The sequence below is a fragment of the Cervus elaphus genome, chromosome 21 (genome assembly GCF_910594005.1).
Source record: "Cervus elaphus chromosome 21, mCerEla1.1, whole genome shotgun sequence".
NCBI lineage: Eukaryota > Metazoa > Chordata > Mammalia > Artiodactyla > Cervidae > Cervus > Cervus elaphus.
In genome coordinates this window covers 57,406,923-57,425,343 of record NC_057835.1, presented here as the reverse complement: position 1 = coordinate 57,425,343, position 18,421 = coordinate 57,406,923, and the positions used below count along the sequence as shown (strand labels likewise).

The 18,421-nt window shown below is 40.3% G+C and overlaps 1 protein-coding gene across 1 annotated transcript; it reads right to left on the bottom strand.

Moving 5' to 3' along the window:
* Positions 1–11,745: 11,745 nt before the first annotated feature.
* Positions 11,746–17,695, bottom strand: TMEM74 (transmembrane protein 74). Its single transcript, XM_043880506.1, has 2 exons — positions 17,593–17,695; positions 11,746–15,219 (listed from the first exon to the last, which is right to left on the bottom strand). The coding sequence occupies exon 2, from the start codon at positions 15,178–15,180 to the stop codon at positions 14,263–14,265; it is 918 nt and encodes a 305-aa protein (XP_043736441.1). The 5' UTR covers positions 15,181–15,219; positions 17,593–17,695; the 3' UTR covers positions 11,746–14,262.
* Between the last annotated feature and the right edge of the window lie 726 nt (positions 17,696–18,421).

Genomic DNA, 18,421 nt, shown 5'->3' with positions numbered 1-18,421 from the left:
GACCCTGATGCTGGGAAAGATTGAGGACAGGAGGAGAAGGGGACGACAGAGGATGAGATTGTTGGATGGCATCATTGACTCAATGGAGATGAGTTTGAGTAAACTCTGGGATTTGGTGATGGACTGGGAACCCTGGTGTGCTGTGGTCCATGGGATCACGAAGAGTCAGACACAACTGAGTGACTGAACTGAATTGAACTGTTTTCCTATTGCTATTGGATAGAAATTAACAACAATCAAATCAACTTCCAGAGTAACTACAGGCCTCTTGGCAAATAATATTTTTTATTGTTAAACAGGTATTTCTTTTTCCTTTGATGTATATTCTGACACAAATCCTAAACTTGTGAAAGCCCTAAAAGAAGAGGAAGGAAAACTGATAAAGTACAGTTCAGCCCAATATAATGCCATCTAGCTACCAAATAAATTATTCATCATAGCTATTTATATGGTGTAATTCTTATTCTTACCTGACAAAGTGCTGACGAGTTCTTTCTACTATATTTTCCTCAGTCAACTTATTCAAATTCAAGTCTGAGAAGAAAAGTGAGGGAACAGTGGATTCTCTCTTCTTAGAAAGTATTTTGATTATGTTTGTTATTCTAGGTTGTAGATTAAAATATTAAATTATAATAACAGGAAGGAGAGTCTCATCTATGTGGCTCCTTTAAAGGATGAGTATAAATGTAATTAGGGGACAAACTGGGTCATGCAAACCTGCTTTATTGTTTCATGAATCACTGACTCACAGGCCTGGCAGGGACCTTGAGAGTCACACCACCAGTCTCAGCAAGAAGACATTACATATAACTGGCCAACAACCCCATTTTTATTGCCCCATCTCACTGAGAACTTCCCACATTTTGCCTTTTAACTCATGCTAGTGTAATAATCCTGAATATCAGAATAGTCTTTCCTAATGAATAACTGAAATCTCCATGTTGCTTTCTTACCTTCTTATATGAGCCCAGAGAAGTCAGGATAGTTAGCTCTTAATTTTCTCCAATTAAAAATTATTTTATTTTACTTTCTGGTTTCAAAAACCTTTCTCAATGGTGGTATAGTTAAGTACATGGGCTCAAATTGTGCTTCCACAACTTACTATCTGTGTGACCTTGGGGAAATTTTTAAACCCCTCTGCTTTCATCATCAATAATACTGAGGTAACTAACAGCAGTACCTACCTCATAGGGTTCTTATGAGGGTGAAATTAAATGAGTTACTATCTGTAAATCCTTTGGATAAATATTGTGCATGTGTGTGTGTTTCATAACTCCAGTTGTGTCCTACTCTTTGCGACCCCATGGATTGTAACTCCTCTGTCCATAGGATTCTCCAGGCAAGAATACAAGAGTCGGTAGCCATTCCCTTCTCTAGGGGATCTTCCCAACCCAGGAACTGAACACTAGATCTCCTGAATTGGCAGGCATATTCTTTACCATCTGAGACATCAGGGAAACCCAAATACTGTATTATAAAAAATGTTTGTTAAAAAATTAAAAGCACATTTAAAGATAAAATCTATAAAATACAACAACAAAAGAAGAAATCACCATTAACCCCACTCTAGAGACAACTACATTTTGATGTTTCCTTCTGTTTTATGTATATATGAATAACATAGCACACAATTGGGATGATGCTATATTTGAAAAAAGGTTCTACACAAAAAACTTCTTTACTTAATGTTATTTTATGGGCATTTCTCCATAGCCTTAAAAATCTCTGAAAATCATGTTTAGGGGCTTTACAGTGACCCATTTTATAGGCTTACCCTATCTCAGAAATCCCCTATTATAGAGCTATGAGATTGTTTTCAATATTTCGTTGTTTTAGTTAATGCAGTGATAAATTCCTTTATAAATAATTTTATCTATCTCTGACTATTTCTACTCAACTTGTCTTGAAATAATATTCTGAAGGCTCCATTTCTATTGGAAGTAAATGATTCTGAATATCATCTATTAAAAATTAGTGAAGTTTTATTAAGTTATGCCTTAGCCTTTGGCTCTGCAAGTGGAAGTCATTGTTCTTTACAATCCCTTGGGTCATGGTTTCTAACTTTAATCCACTTTGCAGCTCTCCTCTAGGGTGTTTTTCTGTTGTTGGGTTCTTTTCTTATCCTGGTTTTCAGGATAAGAGGCTACTTTATTATAGGGCCAGATTGTTGTGGCAAGAATTTAACCTTGACAAGCCAATCGTCTAACCCCACCCACGGGGTAAATCCTCCACAATAAAAAGGAACCACAGACCTCCAGAATACAGAAAGCCCACTCCAGACACAGCAATCTAAACAAGATGAAAAGGCAGAGAAATACCCAACAGGTAAAGGAACATGAAAAATGCCCACCAAGTCAAACAAAAGAGGAGGAGATAGGGAATCTACCTGAAAAAGAATTTAGAATAATGATAATAAAAATGATCCAAAATCTTGAAAACAAAATGGAGTTACAGATAAATAGCCTGGAGACAAAGATTGAAAAGATACAAGAAATGTTTAATAAAGACCTAGAAGAAATAAAAAAGAGTCAATTAAAAATGAATAATGCAATGAATGAGATCAAAAACACTTTGGAGGGAACCAAGAGTAGACTAACGGAAGCAGAAGATAGGATAAGTGAGATAGAAGATAAAATGGTGGAAATAAATGAAGCAGAGACGAAAAAAGAAAAAAGGATCAAAAGAAATGCGGACAACCTCAGGGACCTCTGGGACAATGTGAAATCAGGAGAATTTATCATGTTCCTATTTATGCAAATCATGAATAATCATCAAGTGACTGGTGTAGTATTAATGTTAATCTATGGACTAGGGAGGTAAGAGATTTTCTTGTCCTTCCCGAGTTTAATGTCTACCTGGAGAGAAATGCCTAATCCATGAAACAGTGATCAATACAAGGCAGCCTGGGCCTCCCTCGTGGCTCAGATGGTAAAGAATCTGCCTGCAATGCAGGAGACCCAGGTTCAATTCCTGGGTCAAGAAGATTCCCTGGAGAAAAGAATGGAAACCCACTCCAATATTCTTGCCATTTCCTACTCCAGGGGATCCCATGGACAGAGGAGCCTGGCAGGCTATAGTGCATTGGGTCACAAAGAGTCGAACACAACTAAGTGACTAACGCTTTCACAAGGCAGCCTACACGGGTGAATTGTTGAATAGAAATACAGGTAGTTAAGTTCTATGATCATTTAAAGAAAGGAGAGATCAATGGTGATGTGAGTAATCATCAATGAGGTTGGCCTTGGCAGAGAGAAGGGCAGGCATCAGGTGAAGATAACTACAGAAGTGAATGGCAGCTTAGTATAGATATAAAGAGCGTGAATTTTTGTGTCAAACTTGGATGGGAAGTCTCAACTCCACCATTTACTTTAGCAAGTGTATTAACCAGTCAAATTCTGGATTTGAATCCCAGCTCTGCCACTTATAAACCATATGACATAGCTAATAATTTGGGCAAGCTAATAATTTCTTGATAATGCTAAATCTACCTTTGTTCATGGATAACATCAGAATTATCAGAGAACCTACCTCATAGGATCATTGTGGGGATTAAATGAGCAAATATGAAAACTGGGGCATGGGACATTTTAAGTGTTCAGTAGTGTTAGTTTTCATCATTAATCTATTTAGTCAATCACTTGTTTATATGATGTAATAATGATTGTCAACCATAATAGATGGGGCTTCCCAGGTGGCACAGTGGTAAAGAATCCACCTACAGAAGACGCAAGAGATGTAGGTTCAATCCTGGGAGGGGAAGATTCCCTGGAGTAGGAAATGGCAACCCACTTCAGTATTCTTGCTTGGAAAATTCCATGGACAGAAGAGCCTGGCGGGATACAGCCCATGGGGTCACAAGAGTCAGACACAAATGAATGACTGAACATGCACACACCATAATAGATAAATATGGGTGTTTTGAGAATTGGTCAGATTTGTCATTGCAAAGGTGAAAAAGAAACTGGAACTGGAGATTTTCCCCCAAATCATGTTGCACATTTTATATTTTGAAGTACAACGCTTGCCTTTTCTTTTAAGGTCAGTTTATTGTTCATTATAGCCCATATTCACAGACGTAGGTCTCTCTCTATTCGGGCTTGAGCGCCTAAATTTTCTCTGCCAGACCCAAAGTCAGGTGACTTTTTAAAGATCAAATTTAGCGCTCTTATTAATACATCCAAATAAAAGATGTAATTAATATTCCTAAAAATGGGAATGTTAATTAAAACAGTAACTAAATAAAGGAGTTAATTAAAGTACCAATTAGCTAAAGAAGTATATTAGCAACACTAAAGCAGATAAAAGGATTTAGAAAAACATAAAAACTCTGAGTGTGGAGGTTTAAAAATACAGGTACCTGTTTTGACACGCTCCCCTTCATGAGGTGGAGCCTAGTTCCCCTTTCCTTGAATGTGGACTGGACTTACATAGAATGTGGTGGAAAGGACAGTGTTTGACTTCTGAAACTTGGTCATAGGAAGCTCTGCAGCATTCTCTTTCCATTTAGTATCATTCTCTTTTCGGGGCTCCAGCAGTAACCTTAAGAAGCCCTATGGAGAGGTCCGTGTGTTAAGAAACCAAGGTCTCCTACCAACAGCTAGCACAGTGAGCACAAACTTGCCAGCCTCGCGAGTGAGCTGTCTTGTAACTGACTCCTCCTTCTCCTCAGTCAGGCCCTGAAGTGCTCCAGCCCCAGCCAATATCTTGACTGCAACTTTAGGGGAGGCCCTGAGCCAAAACCACATAGTTAAGCTGGTCTCAAATAATAAAAGTTTATTTTTAAGTCATTAAGTTTGGGGATAATAATTGAACATAATATAAAATGAGATACTTAACGTAATTCACTTGAGGAAAAAAACAAGCCAAATACTCATAGTTAATTAGAGGAAGGTTTTGGTAAGCAAAATTGAAGAAAATAATTAGAAAAAGTAAATATTAATCAGGAAATTGACTGGAACCAGGTCACACATTTTGGCAGGGATTATCTAGCCATCCATCAAAGCCATTTCTTCTTTTTCCTGGATATACTGCTGGACAACATTTATCAGACTCTTTTGCAGTTAGATGTGGCAATCAGGTTGAGTGCTAACCAACTGAGAGTCAAGTCTCCATTCTGTCTTTTTCCATCTACTGGCGAAATACTGACAACCAGGGTGATCTGGGAAGTCATATGTTGAGGATGATAGAGTCCTTATCAGCACAATTTCCTGAATAACTGTGGAGTAGACAGCACCCCCGCCCGCCCCATGTTTGCTGCAAACCTTGCAAATGGAGGATTTGACATCTTCATTGTAGCTTCAAAGTTCTTCTTGGGCAGTGTATTACTCAGTGTTTTCCACAGAAACAGAACCAATAGAAGATAGATAAATAAATTGATACAGATGTAGATATTCACAAAGAGATTTATTATGAGGGATAAGCTCATGTACTTACTAACAGGCTAAGAAGTCCCACAATCTTCTGACTGTAAACTGGAGGCCCACAAAGCTGATAATGTAGTTTCAGTTCGTACCCAAAGGCCTGAGAACCAGGGGTGCCAATGTTGGGGGACAGGAGAAAATTGATGTCCCAGCATAAGTAGAGAACAAATCCACCCCTCCTCTACCTTTTTGTTTTATCCAGGCCCTCAAAGGATTGGATGATGCCCACCCACATTGATGAGGGCAATCTTTACTCAGTCTCCCCATTCAAAAGCTAATCTTTTCTAGAAACATCCTTACAGACACATATAGAAATAATGCTTTACTTACCATCTGGGCATCATTTAATCCAGTCAAGTTGACACATAAAATTAACCATCAGCTTCATTCAGCCACCAGATTGGGGAGTGTGCAGGAATAAAAGTGTGCAGGTTCCTTAACTACTCCATCCAGGAAGTGACACACAGCACTTTGCTCACATTTCATTGGTGAAACTTAGTCATTCAGCCTCACCTAAGTGAAAAATACGCTGGGAAATGGAGTCCCCGTTGGTCTACTGCTCTCTGGCAACAACTCTACCCAAAGGAAATGGGGTATGGTCTTTGGTTGATCTGCTCTGATCTGTCTCTCCTGCTTACACACAGAGCATACACAGCTCCCAAGAGGGACGACTGAAAGATCCATCTAGATACTGCTTCCAGCTCCAAGTCCAAGCCCTCCAGGGTGTGTACAGACTTCCTCATAAGGCCTGTATGTCTCTTCTTGGAATCAAGAAAAGTATAAACCAGGAAGACAAGTTATCCCTCATATATAACATACAATGATGGTAGCAGGGACATGATGACCACATGATAATCATATTATGGATCCACAGAAATGCTGAAACTCTGTCAGGCATTATACAGTCCTTTTGCCTTGTGGATGGATAAATTCTTTGACTAGGCTGTTCTGATTTCTGGAAGAAATTCACTTATCTACCATTCCCAAAAGGCCCTGTTCAAGCCTTCAGGAGTTTGTTTCTTCCTTGCCATCTCTGGCCACATCTAAAATGGATATTCAGGAATATGCCCTCCTTAGGGCCTGCACAAATTTTCAGGCCTGCTTCCTGCTAGTACAAGTATTGGGGCCCAAGTGTTGTTATAAAGGCTCACATATTTAAGGGCTTCTTTGGCAATAAAATTCCTTCAGCAACTTAGGCTTCTGTGCTACTTGTTTCTATCAGTTTCATGTACCGTTAACTAAACTCAAAATTTTCCTGCTTTCAGCCTGAATCATTTGCTGGCTTCTCAATCCCAGCTTCTTTCTCAGCTTAATGATGGCTCTTGAGATTAGCCCAAACAGCTATGCCCTTAATATAATCTCTGACATAAGGCTGTGTTATTAGTGAAACTTTTTCCCTCGAAGTCTCTCTCAGCCTCATCTATTACTGTTTAAAATCTAGCATCCATCTCTCCCAGTCCCCTTTTATTCTGCTTGCAATCAAATCCTGGCTTTGCCCTCTTCCTTCTCTGGTGTCCCTGATTTCTCTGCTATGGATCACTTAGCAGTAGGGGGCATAGCTGACTATGCCATTTAAATATCAAGGGAAAATAAAGTTTAATTTTTGGCAATTGTTCTTAACGTTCTTAATTTCTCTTAATATCATCTGTATTCCAGAGCAGTTAATTTTCCTAATTTGGCAGATTGTGAGTAACTCAAATAAAATTCAAAGATAAATTCAATATAAGCACACACACAATCAGGTCTGGATGAATGGCAGTGAAGAACAGCCTTTTTGCCAGAGTGCTCACTGAATAGAATTGTTTAAGTTTTAACACCATGAATGTAAAATATATATTTTTTCAACCAAATAAAAGGATTTTGTTGGACTTTCCTATGGCAAAACTCTTCTATTCAAAAAGATATCTGAGTTTTCTGCCACATAGCATGCGATGGTTACAACTATTCACAATTAAGCAAAAGACAGTTTTCCAGACTGATTTTGTCTCATGAAGGGAAATATAATTTGCTTTCTCAGGTATATCTACGATGGTGAAATTAAAAGACCTGAAAATGAATGGTTTCCACATAGTTGATGATTATGGTAAAGGAAGAGAGAGGAGAGAAAAATAAGAGGAGGGGACTAAGAAGAGGAAAAAGAGGAGTAGGGGAAAAGGAAAAGGAGAAGAAAGAAGAGGAGGAGATTATTTATGATCATGATGATGACCCATTACAGTGGTTTGTCAGCAGCTCATGATCATGATTCCCAAGTACTTCCAAAAACCCAGATTCTGCTGTTACAAAGCAGCATACATTAGATACTGTGGATCCAATGAGAGAATACCTAACAGGATTCTCTCTCAAACTTTGTCTAATTTATCTTAAGTTTCATTAAAGTCCTGCAAAGCAAACAGTTTATACCTCTTTTACAGATGAAAATGGCTCAGATGTGTGCCATTTCAGAGCACATACTAGAAGTGCATTTCCTAGCATAAGTGGGACTATGTACCTAGTCCTGGCTAAGAAGTTGTGAGGAGGTACAATGCCTGTTTGAGACCTTTCTGACTCTCTTTTTCCCTCTGGGTGCACAATCAGCAACATTTGAAAGGTATCAGATTGGGTCCCTGCTGACCTCTGAGGGTCAGGTAGCAAGAGACCATGGAGTTATAGCACCATTGTGCAGCTCATTCTGAATGACCATAGGTGGTTAACCACAAAAAATGTCTTCTAGTAAAAAAATATGTATGAAAAAACACTAGATTTTCTTCTTTTATAGTAGATAAGAATCTGGATCCATTTGGTTTCAAATGAGTGGAGCAATAAATGGGGTCTCACTTCAAATTGTCCCTTTAGGATTCTCAACCTTGACAGCACTTACATATAGTAAGGATAAAATTCTACTTCATTACATACATTATTATCTATCTCTCAAATGAAAATGGAGATCAAAATTACATTTAAAAATGATTAAGAGTAGGGGCATGAGCTAATCCAATATTTGTTTCTCACCTCAAAGCTTTCTATATTTCTAGATGAGTGTTTTTAAAATATTTATTCCTGTATTTTTTCCACATTGTGCAATTCATACTCTAAGTTCAATACTGAATAATTTGGAGAAACCCAAATAGCTATTCATAGACTATTTCACATAAAGTAGAAAAAAATAAGGCATAGTTTACATTGTTCAATGATACGGTACCAAAAAGAATGTTCTACTTGAATCAAGGATAAATATTACTTTTAATTTTTTTTACTGATAATTTCAAATGTAATTTGAAAAGACAAAATTGACATTACATATTCAGATTTAAATAAAAGTTAACACACACAATAAAACATCTTAATAGTTTTATTTTTAAATGATAATGACACACTATTAACATACATGGCATCAAATGCTCTAATAAAAAGTCTAGAACCTGAATAACTTCCCTTTTCATAATATAAAAAACACATAATCAGCATCAAAGTATTTTTCTAGTTTGGCAAGAAAGTAAAATGAAAAGCATGATGAGAACCATAAACTCTCAGTACACTGTATAGTAATAACCTGTCTTTGCTTTCTGGTATGACATTTGTTCGGAGTCTGGCAAGGAAGCACGAAGATGGCAGTGGGAAAATAAGGCTGGCTCTTCCTGAAACACAGGAGAACTGCTAAAACGAAGCAAAGGAAAATACTGTCTGCTACCCATATTTCCTTAAAATAAAATAATAATCATGGTAAAATAATTTCTAAATATGCCATGCTTTTGTAAGCCTAAAATTGAGAGAGTAAAAAAAGTAAATTAAAACATCTGCAGGAAGCTGAATAACCAAAAAAACAAATATGCAAGAATCCATATAATTATGGCATCTCATTCTGAGGTTGATTCCAACTTCTTCATTCATGACGTGTGAAAGACTTCTCTTGTCCTTAAAGTTAACATTAGGCATGCCAAGTTTCCCATAAGAAACTTATTCTAATAATAGCTTTAAATATTACAGTTTTATAATTATAAATATTCTCCTAATAAATACATAGACTTGGGTGTACATAAACTTGCACACTAAAAACAGAAACAATGGAGAGGTATGCTCTTAAGGGTAATCCATGGATTTTTTAAATCGATTTTTCATATTTAAAATAACATCTTACTTTTTACAGTGCTACTGCACAAGTCAGGCAAATTACTTCCCAAGATTATGCCCATACACGTTGGAAGGAAATACTACAGAAAACTATGGACCATAAAATTTTATAGCTGAAAATCAGCTAAAAGATGATATGTTAATTCTCTTTACAAACCATTTTATACTGAGAAAAGCCAGTTAGACTTCCTTATAATTCTTTTTCATTATAGTCATTCTTTATGCCCCATTCTGGAAGAGGTTAAACCCCAAGACAGAGAACTGTAAGGCTCTTATTACTTTGTCACAGTGGAATCTAGTTGGTGGTATTAAATCTTGCTAAACAGGTGAACCATTGATGAAGGTTGTGAGTCTCTTTAATCAGACCATGTTTTCGTGGTAGCAGTTATTGCTGCAATGCAATACAACCTTCAGACTGAAAAACCTTCTCCTAACAGATATATAGAACATTTTTCTTTAACTTTATATGAATAATCCAGGTTTTGCATGTGCCTATCATTGCACATGTGAAAGATGAAGGATAAAATGTTCAAAGGGTCCTGCCTAGAATTTTGTTACAAAGAAGTAACAAAAAGTAGAACCACTTGGATTCAGACCTTTAATTCCTGACATAATTCTCATAATTATGTCAACTGACATAATTCTCACTCACTCAATTATCCTTATACCCAGCAGCAAAGGGAAGGCACAAATGAACTTGGCAGGGCAGTCTTTGTCTAAATTGGCACATCGAAGGATATGTGCCTGTACTGGGCCAGCTTGAGTCCCTAAAACAAGTAAGTTTGGGAGGAATGGACTCAGGTATTTTTAAACAGACAGTAAAGCATGTGATATTGATATCAATGCAAGTAGCTAGGCAGTATAGCATCAAGACGCATGGCAATTTTGAGGGTAAAAGTACCCATAGCCACCAACGATTTCATGGTTCCAAGTAGTCCTATAATCCTCTAAACTATGAATCCGGAGGCTATGAAATGGGAGCCTGAAGCAAAGAAATTCTTCTTATGAAAGGTCCGGTACGTCATATGACATGGAGCTCCAGATGGCTGAAAAGGACACACAAGACTGCAAAGAAATCACTTCAGCTCTGCCAAAACAGTTTAAGGTGCTCTGAAAAGGAACGGTTTTTATTGAAGTCATTAAGACAGTTAAACTGGCCATTAGCAGCCTGTAGATCCCAGCCGTAATGGAGAAAAGCAGCTCTCTTTCTGGTACTCACCCCTTCAGGCCTCCATGCTGAACAATGAGTTGCCTTCTTTTAAGATTAGGAAGGTGACTCTAGTTTTCTAAAACATGGTAAAAAGTCAAAGACCTAAACTACAGACCTCTGAATAAATAGTTTTGCTTCTCTAGGTCTAGCAATAAAAGCTCTCAGAGGTAACAACCAGCACCATGTTAAAGACACAGGCGTAAGGTCACAAATCTCCAGGAAGAATCCAAGACCCACACCAAAGCTATGTTCTGTTCACTATCTGTAACAGTATAACCTGATCTTGCCAAAGTACTTCTAAGTAAATATATTTAGAGCCCCAAACCCTCTTTATCAGATTGGAAACAATAATGTCTAAAGTTCAGGATCTTTTGTTACCTGTGTTACAATCACTTAAAATTCAATTAATCTTCATCTTGAATTCAGGCACTGACAGTATAAACTAGAGCTACACAGCTGAACACCTGGAGAAGTCATAACTGATGAAGGTGGTTATCTGAGTCATGTTAACGCAGTCCTAGAGACACCCAGATGATGTTCTGAATTGCTTCCTTTTGGTGTAATGGTCTGCCCTCATATAAGGAGAAGGTAAAAGAGATATGCCCCTTATGTGAGCAGATTTAAATCGTGGTAAGATAAGTTACCATATATGTGCACGTGTTTGTGCTGTCACTTCAGTCATGTCTGACTCTTTGCAACTTTTTGCAACTCTATGGACTATAGTCTACCATATACTTACTATATTTCAATTTTAAAATTTTAAGGATGAAAAGGAAGAAACATACTCTGATTTAAGTCTTTTTTCCCTGAATATTTTTTCCTAATTGGGATATAAACATGTGTGTGTGTGTGTGTGTGTGTGTGTGTGTGTGTGTGTGTGTAGGACTTTCCTAGTGACTCAGATGGTAAAGAATCTGCCTGCAACACAGGAGATCTGGGTTCAATCCCTGGGTCAGGAAGATCCCCTGGGGAAGGAAATGGCTACTCACTCCAGTATTCTTGCCTGGAAAATCCCATGGGCAGAGGAGCCTGGCAGGCTACAGCCCACGGGGTTGCAATGACTCAGACACAACTGAGCAACTAAGCATGTGTGTGTGTGTGTGTGTGTGTGTGTGAATATATATCCTGTAGATCACATCGGAACTATGTATAATTTGGTAGCACTACAAAAATCATAAAATACTTCCAAATGAAAAGCTTTGACTTTTTTCCTTTATCACCAACTTTACAGAACTGAAAAAATTTTCTAACGTTTGAATCTCAAATTTGTCTTCCTTCACAACCTGAAATTCAGGCTACTCATTAATTGTTTTAAGTCTGCAATTTGACTAATTTGACTAATCTTGATTCATCAATAAATAAAAACAAAGCTCAGAGGATGCCAATTAGTGTTTATGAATAAACATGTACTTTGTACAGTATATTTTTTTAAAAATAACACACAGCTCAGACCTACTAACTCAGCCAAAGAGATCATTCCCTTGTTGCCTCAACATCATGCATTGTACATCCTCAAGCAGGCTAGAATCTGACAATTTATATTATATATAAACCTTCAGGATATGAAATTTATACTGCTGGGAAAAGCTGGCCTCAACACATGAGTCACGGTAAAACAAAGTTTCTTCAAAAAGCACAAAGAACCAGCTATAGGAAACAGAAATCATGTCTGTATTATCCCAATTATTCCCAATCAGTAATGGTCTCTTATAAAGGATAAGGTAATCCAGTTACATCTAGCTTCTTCTGAGATCCATATAATTTACCATTTTAACCTAATAATTCTTTCACACATCTGTCCTCACTATTTTTATTATTCTCTGATCTTCTCTTTTGCATTTCACTTTAACCCTTACCAACACAGTGTACCCAATTCATCAAATCAACCTGACACCCACAAGAGCTCATTCACATAAATATCCTGACTCACACACTCTGCCAGCCAGAGTCACCCACATACTCCACAGTCTTCAATAACAACAAAAACTTCAGACATTAGAATCAGGCTTTAGAATCTACAAAGAAATCACTTTCTCACTTCCCCTCCCCTGCTCTCCACCCTGATTCCCAGCTCTAGTCCTCTTTAAGAATGGCCCAAACAACCCTGGTAACACAGTAACTGAAACTAAAACTACTCTTGAAATGGGAGGATAAAAACACCTGGATGAAGAGCTGTAAAATGCAAGATATTTCTGAGGCTGCATTCTTCATCCCCTTCTTAAACCATAACCCATAGAGACACTGAGTTAGCAGGGATTCTAGGTGTGTGTTTTGCAAACTGGTTACTGTTTTGCTTATGGTGCTTCTAATAAAGTAAGTCTGAATTTATGAGGCAAGATCTCACAGGTATGAGAGCCTGGATATAAGGTGCTCAGAATGATGCCTTAGACGATTGTTAGCAGGAAGTAAGTTCGGGTGAGAAGTACATTTCCCATGGATTCAGTGTGTTCAGTCTCTCTCGTCTCATTTTAGTTTTTTATTTTTTGGCTGTGAGCTTGAGGACTGCTGCCATCCTGGGGCAAAGACTTGTTACTTGACCTAGAACAAGTGATACCAGTTTCTAGGCACAGTCCCCCTGAGTCTAGCTGCACTTGTATTGGAGGTTTTCTCCAAACAACAACAACCTGGGAGTGTGCCTGAGCCGATTATGACTCAATCTGCCTAGATGTGTAGGTATCTGGAAATAGGATAAAAACATCTTACGCTTACTTCTCTGGAGTGAGAACCAGGAAAGACTTCAGCATGTGTAACATATATGATGGCTAAATCACAAACAGAAAATGAGGTTTATATCAGCAATTAATTTTACTTATCTAGAAAACGGGCATGTGACACTGGCTAATATCTGGCACTACCATTCTGGGTTAAATTCAGATTGGCTGATTTATATAATTTTATTAGAAAGCTTATTTTAATGACTTAATTACCACTTCTGAGTACAGGAATAATTTTGAGTATAACATATGTGTTTTTGCATTTTTTAATAGTCAGTGTCTTCAAGCTTCAAAATATTCAAATTCAAAACCCCATATTTTAATGTTTAGCCAAATTACAGAAAGAATAAGTTGAGTAAGAAAATGGATAAGCACCTTTGAGAATTAAATGTAAGCCTTATGTGATTAGTGCTTACATTCTTTTTCACAAAATAGTTACTAATTGGTTCTATACCTTCTAGTGTCTAAAGAAAAATATCCCGTATCGTGTAAAAGAAATAATTTGAACACTGAATTGTTAGAAATATTTTGCTATAGAAGTATTAATAGAAGAAACAGGTGGCCATTACAGATTAATTAGTCTCAGCTCTTTAGAAGGACCAGTGTAGCTGGCTGTGATTTCTTAATGCGTCTTACATGGCTTTTCTTCTAAATAAAAAATACAAGAGCAAAAACTCTCACTGGCTGTTGGTTTGGGAAACAAACTTTTCTTGCCAGGCAAATAAACTGCACTAGTAATTTTAAGGAATGTGTTTTGCTTTGTTTTGTTCATATAAAATACCAAGGCAGACTCTTAAGTTCACAACCAGAATTAACTCTGTACAGCGAGAGCATCTTCCTCCACCAGTGACAGTTCCAGGGTGTTTTCATTAGTGCCAGTTTTCATCCTGAAGTTGAAGGAACCATAGAGTTTCGCAGACTCTTTGGAGGAGGCAAACCTGTCACGACGGTATAGCTCCCCCTTCCACATAGACATCATCAGCAAGCAGGACAGAACGACCCCCCCAAGTGTGAGCAGGCAGAGTCCGGCAATCACACAGCGGTCCAGGTGAGCCCCCAGCCTCGCGCTCTCCTTCTCCAGGCGTTCCATCTCCCGGGCCGCCACAGTGTTGGGATCCACGGTCACATCCCGTGGGACAACGTATGAGACGATCACCAGCAAGATGCCAGTGACCAAGAACAAGATGGCGCTTATGAAACCATAGTCTACTGACTTCCCTGAAGAGGTGGCTTCCGAGCTGGTATCATCTTCATCTTCGGAAATCAAGGAGATGGCAGACTCGTGGGACCACTCATTTGGATTTCCCCAGCCGAGGTCTCCCAGGTGATCACTCCCTTTTGCTGAAGGGGAGTGTCTGTTCCTTTGCTCCAGGTTGACATTCTCGTCCACGTAGGTAAAAGAGGTTTCTAATTCCTGGCTGCAGCAGTTGCAGACTTTCTGTTCTGCTGTTATCTGGTTGTTCCCTGAGTTGAGAGGTCCTGGTGGCAACGAGTCTGTGTGAATAGCACTGTCTTTCAGTGAGGGGGAAGGGGATGCTGGGGAAGGGCTAAGTTGAGATGCTTCCATCTCCAGTGCTCTTGGCTTCAAGGTACAACCTCTCTGGCAGCAGAGAGCAGCTCTGGTGGCTGCTACATCTGCCTGGTCCTCGGGAGGCCCTCTTGAACTCCAGTCAGCAGCATCACACGGGGCTGCCTGGCTGCACTTCTTAACAAGGTAGTGGAGCTCCATTCGGGCTAGTGAGACATCCCCCAGCAGCTTCCAGAGAGTCTGCCAATAGCAACACAGTTAGATAAAACCCACCAGGAGCTAAAACCAGACCACCAGGAGTACTGCTCCTGAGGCCCTCTTCTCCTTTGTAGCTACAGGTTTTGACACTTCAGCCCCAATTCCTCCTAAAATAGGTAAGAGAAAGGAGAAGCTACCTAGCAGTGGGAAAGCGTGAAAAAGGCAAGACTTAGGTCAGGGTAAAAAAGAACATGGAGGAAGTGGCAGTGTCTGGGAAGAAAGCACTGCCGTCACCAAGCCAAATTTATCCAAGGATCACACATTTCGGTGACAGGATCCCTCAAATGAGAAGGCAGGTTTCCTGCACAGAGATACAAATGAGAAAAGCAGGACCTTTTTCAGCAGCGCTGCTGATCTTCTAAAGAACTTGGGGAAGCACAGACTTCTCAATAATTTGGTTAAATTATAAGTGTTTACACTCTCTGTAGTTCAGAACAGATTCTAATACAGATTAGCATTGTTAGAGCATCACCTTGGGTGAGCCAATCAATATGTCACCAGCAGTTGGGCTCTACTGGAGCTCAGCATTTTGACTGGGTGGCTCTGAAGTGGGTGAAAGATGGCTGACTTGATTAAGCCACCCTCCTAACAGTACGCTTTGTACACCCAGAGACCCTAATCACACAGCCCTGTTCATCGTGATTCCATTCTCAGCTTACTGCTACACGATGGCAGCATGTTCTAGACCCAAAAGTACATAGACACACACCTCATAGGGTGATCTCTGAAAAATACAATGAGCTAGCCCACTCCTACACACACACACACACACACACACACACACACACACACACACACACAGTTGCCTGCTTCAGGTAAAGGTCCGCTACCCCTGCACTCCAGGTCTGAGTGAGTATGAGTTCCTCTCCCTCTGCACGCTTTGCTAACAAATGTGTATAGGAAATCAACCGTCTAGAAGTTTTCACAAACCCCAGTCTAGAAGTAAACTGACAATAAAATACAAATCATAAACCCACAGTCACAGTTCTGTTGAGGCCAATAGGGGAGAAACTATTTCCAGGGTTACCTCTGGAACTTTGCCCTACCTCACCACAGCAAGGCACCTTCATGGGAGAAAATTTTGGGTTGAGCAGAAAACCACTTGCCTGTCCTTTTCTGCCTCTGCCATCTTTCTGAGGAATAAAAATTTACTTTCTACTATCAGCAAGTACAGAGGTTTCAAGTAAAGTCCCCTTTTCTTTTGCTTCCAAGTCCAGGATAATAACAGATTTAACTCATATCTTAGAAGTTTATTATGCTTCAAAATCCACAGCTCCAACGGCTGGTAACCTACACAGAAACACAGGTAAGGTGAAGGGGAAGTCCACCTGGCAACTCATTGAAAATATGAGAGGGGAAATCCACATGTTTTATGCTCTACATTAGAGTTTGTTTAAAAAACACACACACATACACACACACACTTATCCTATTATCAGAGTTTCTTTGCAGCTAAAACAGGAACATTAACAAAAAAATCAGATGCAGGAAAACCACAACTGAACCAGAGCTTTCCTTTAGTAAGTGCATAGACACCCCCGCCTCCACTGCGGGATCCCTCAGTGAAGGAAGCAATGGTAACGGGTTTGATCGATTACTAAATGAGAAATCTCGCAGTTCCCTCAAACATTAGGTGCGCTGATTAACCTTTGGCACAATTAGCCCATCAAATTGGATTACTTTAGATAAAAATCGTCAAAGCCCCTTAGGGGACTTCCAATTTATAACAAAGAGAGAGAGAGAGAGAGAGAAATCTCCACTTAATTCCCTTCTTCTGCCTCTGTCTCTTAAAAGAGAGACTCCGCTTGTTCCATCGGAACAAGCTGCACGGTCGATTTCCTCTGCAGCTTGGTAATCCGGGGCTTCCATTCTCAGGGGAGAATGGATAATCCCAGGGGACCAGCCAAGGGCTCTTTCCTTCAGCCTCCTCCCTCTTTCCTCTCTGGTTTAAGAGCGCGGTTAATAAAACTGCAGCCGCAGAACGCGGACACAGCACTTTCCCTCGTCAGCCCTCCAGCAATTAAGAGCATTAATATCTGCATGGGAACTAACTGACACGGGCGAGGCTGGGCTAGCGGAGGCGACCTCGGGATCCGTCCTGCGCGCGCTGTGTGCTGTAGGGGCGCGCCGCAAGCACCGGGCAGCGATCGATGTTCCCCACGGACTCAATCAACCCATTCCGGGTGAGCTCCGCGTCCGCCGTGGTGCCCGGAGTTGGGATGCGTTCGCCAAATACCCAAAGGCTAGGCAGGCACCTTAGGCAGAGACGGGGGACGCGCTCCCCAGTTCCGCCAGGCTCTCGGGGTCTCTCGCGCGCTCCAGCGCCTCCTCCCAGTCCCCCTCTCCGCCACTCACCTCCTGCTTTGGCCACCCAGTGAGCCTAGAGCACCGCGCGCTAGTCCCTGAGCTGCTCCTCGGGAAAGTACCCCGCTCACCAGCCGCAGCACTTGTAGCCTCTGCGCGCCGCCCGCTTCTTGGGGTGGGCAGCGCCTGCGGTGCCCGCGGGGCGGGGCTGGGCGGGGCTCCCCCTCTTGCTGAGCATCCCGGGAGATGTAGTCTGGGTCGGCCGCCCGGCCTCCCTCCTCTGTCTCTCTTTCTCTCTGTCTCTCTTTCTCTCTGTCTCTCTCTCTGTCTCTGTCTGTCTGTCTGTCTGTCTGTCTGTCTGTCTGTCTGTCTCTCTCTCTCGCTGAAATCACTGGCCCCTAAACTCAAATCAATGGCTCCTAACCTCAGAGTAAGGTCCTCTAGTCTCCGTGTTATGAGGGAATGTTTGAGTATTCTGAGTGTGTATTTAGTTACAACTGTGTGCCAGGCAGTATGCATATTTCGTTTTGTTTAAAAGTCATAACAAATCCTCCAAGATTTTATTAATTCTCATTTTACAAATGAAGAAAGAGGCTCAGAGGAATTAAGACCTCATCCAAGGTAAAAAAGACAATAAATGATCTCTAATAATGTGCTGAAAAATTTGTTTCCAAAGTCATTGCCTTGCCCACAAAATCTGGAGAAATGTGACCATTGAAGGCAAGGGATTGTCCTGTTGATTTCTGCTTCCCCTGTGCCTAGCAGTTCTGTTCAGTCTCTCAGGCATGTCTGACTCTTTGTGACCCCATGGACTGCAGCACACCAGGCTTCCCTGTCCATCACCAGCTCCCAGAGTTCACTCAAACGCATGTCCATCCAG

Excerpts from the sequence above, each read along its gene's own strand:
- TMEM74 (XM_043880506.1), bottom strand. The coding sequence starts at position 15,180 with ATGGAGCTCCACTACCTTGTTAAGAAGTGCAGCCAGGCAGCCCCGTGT.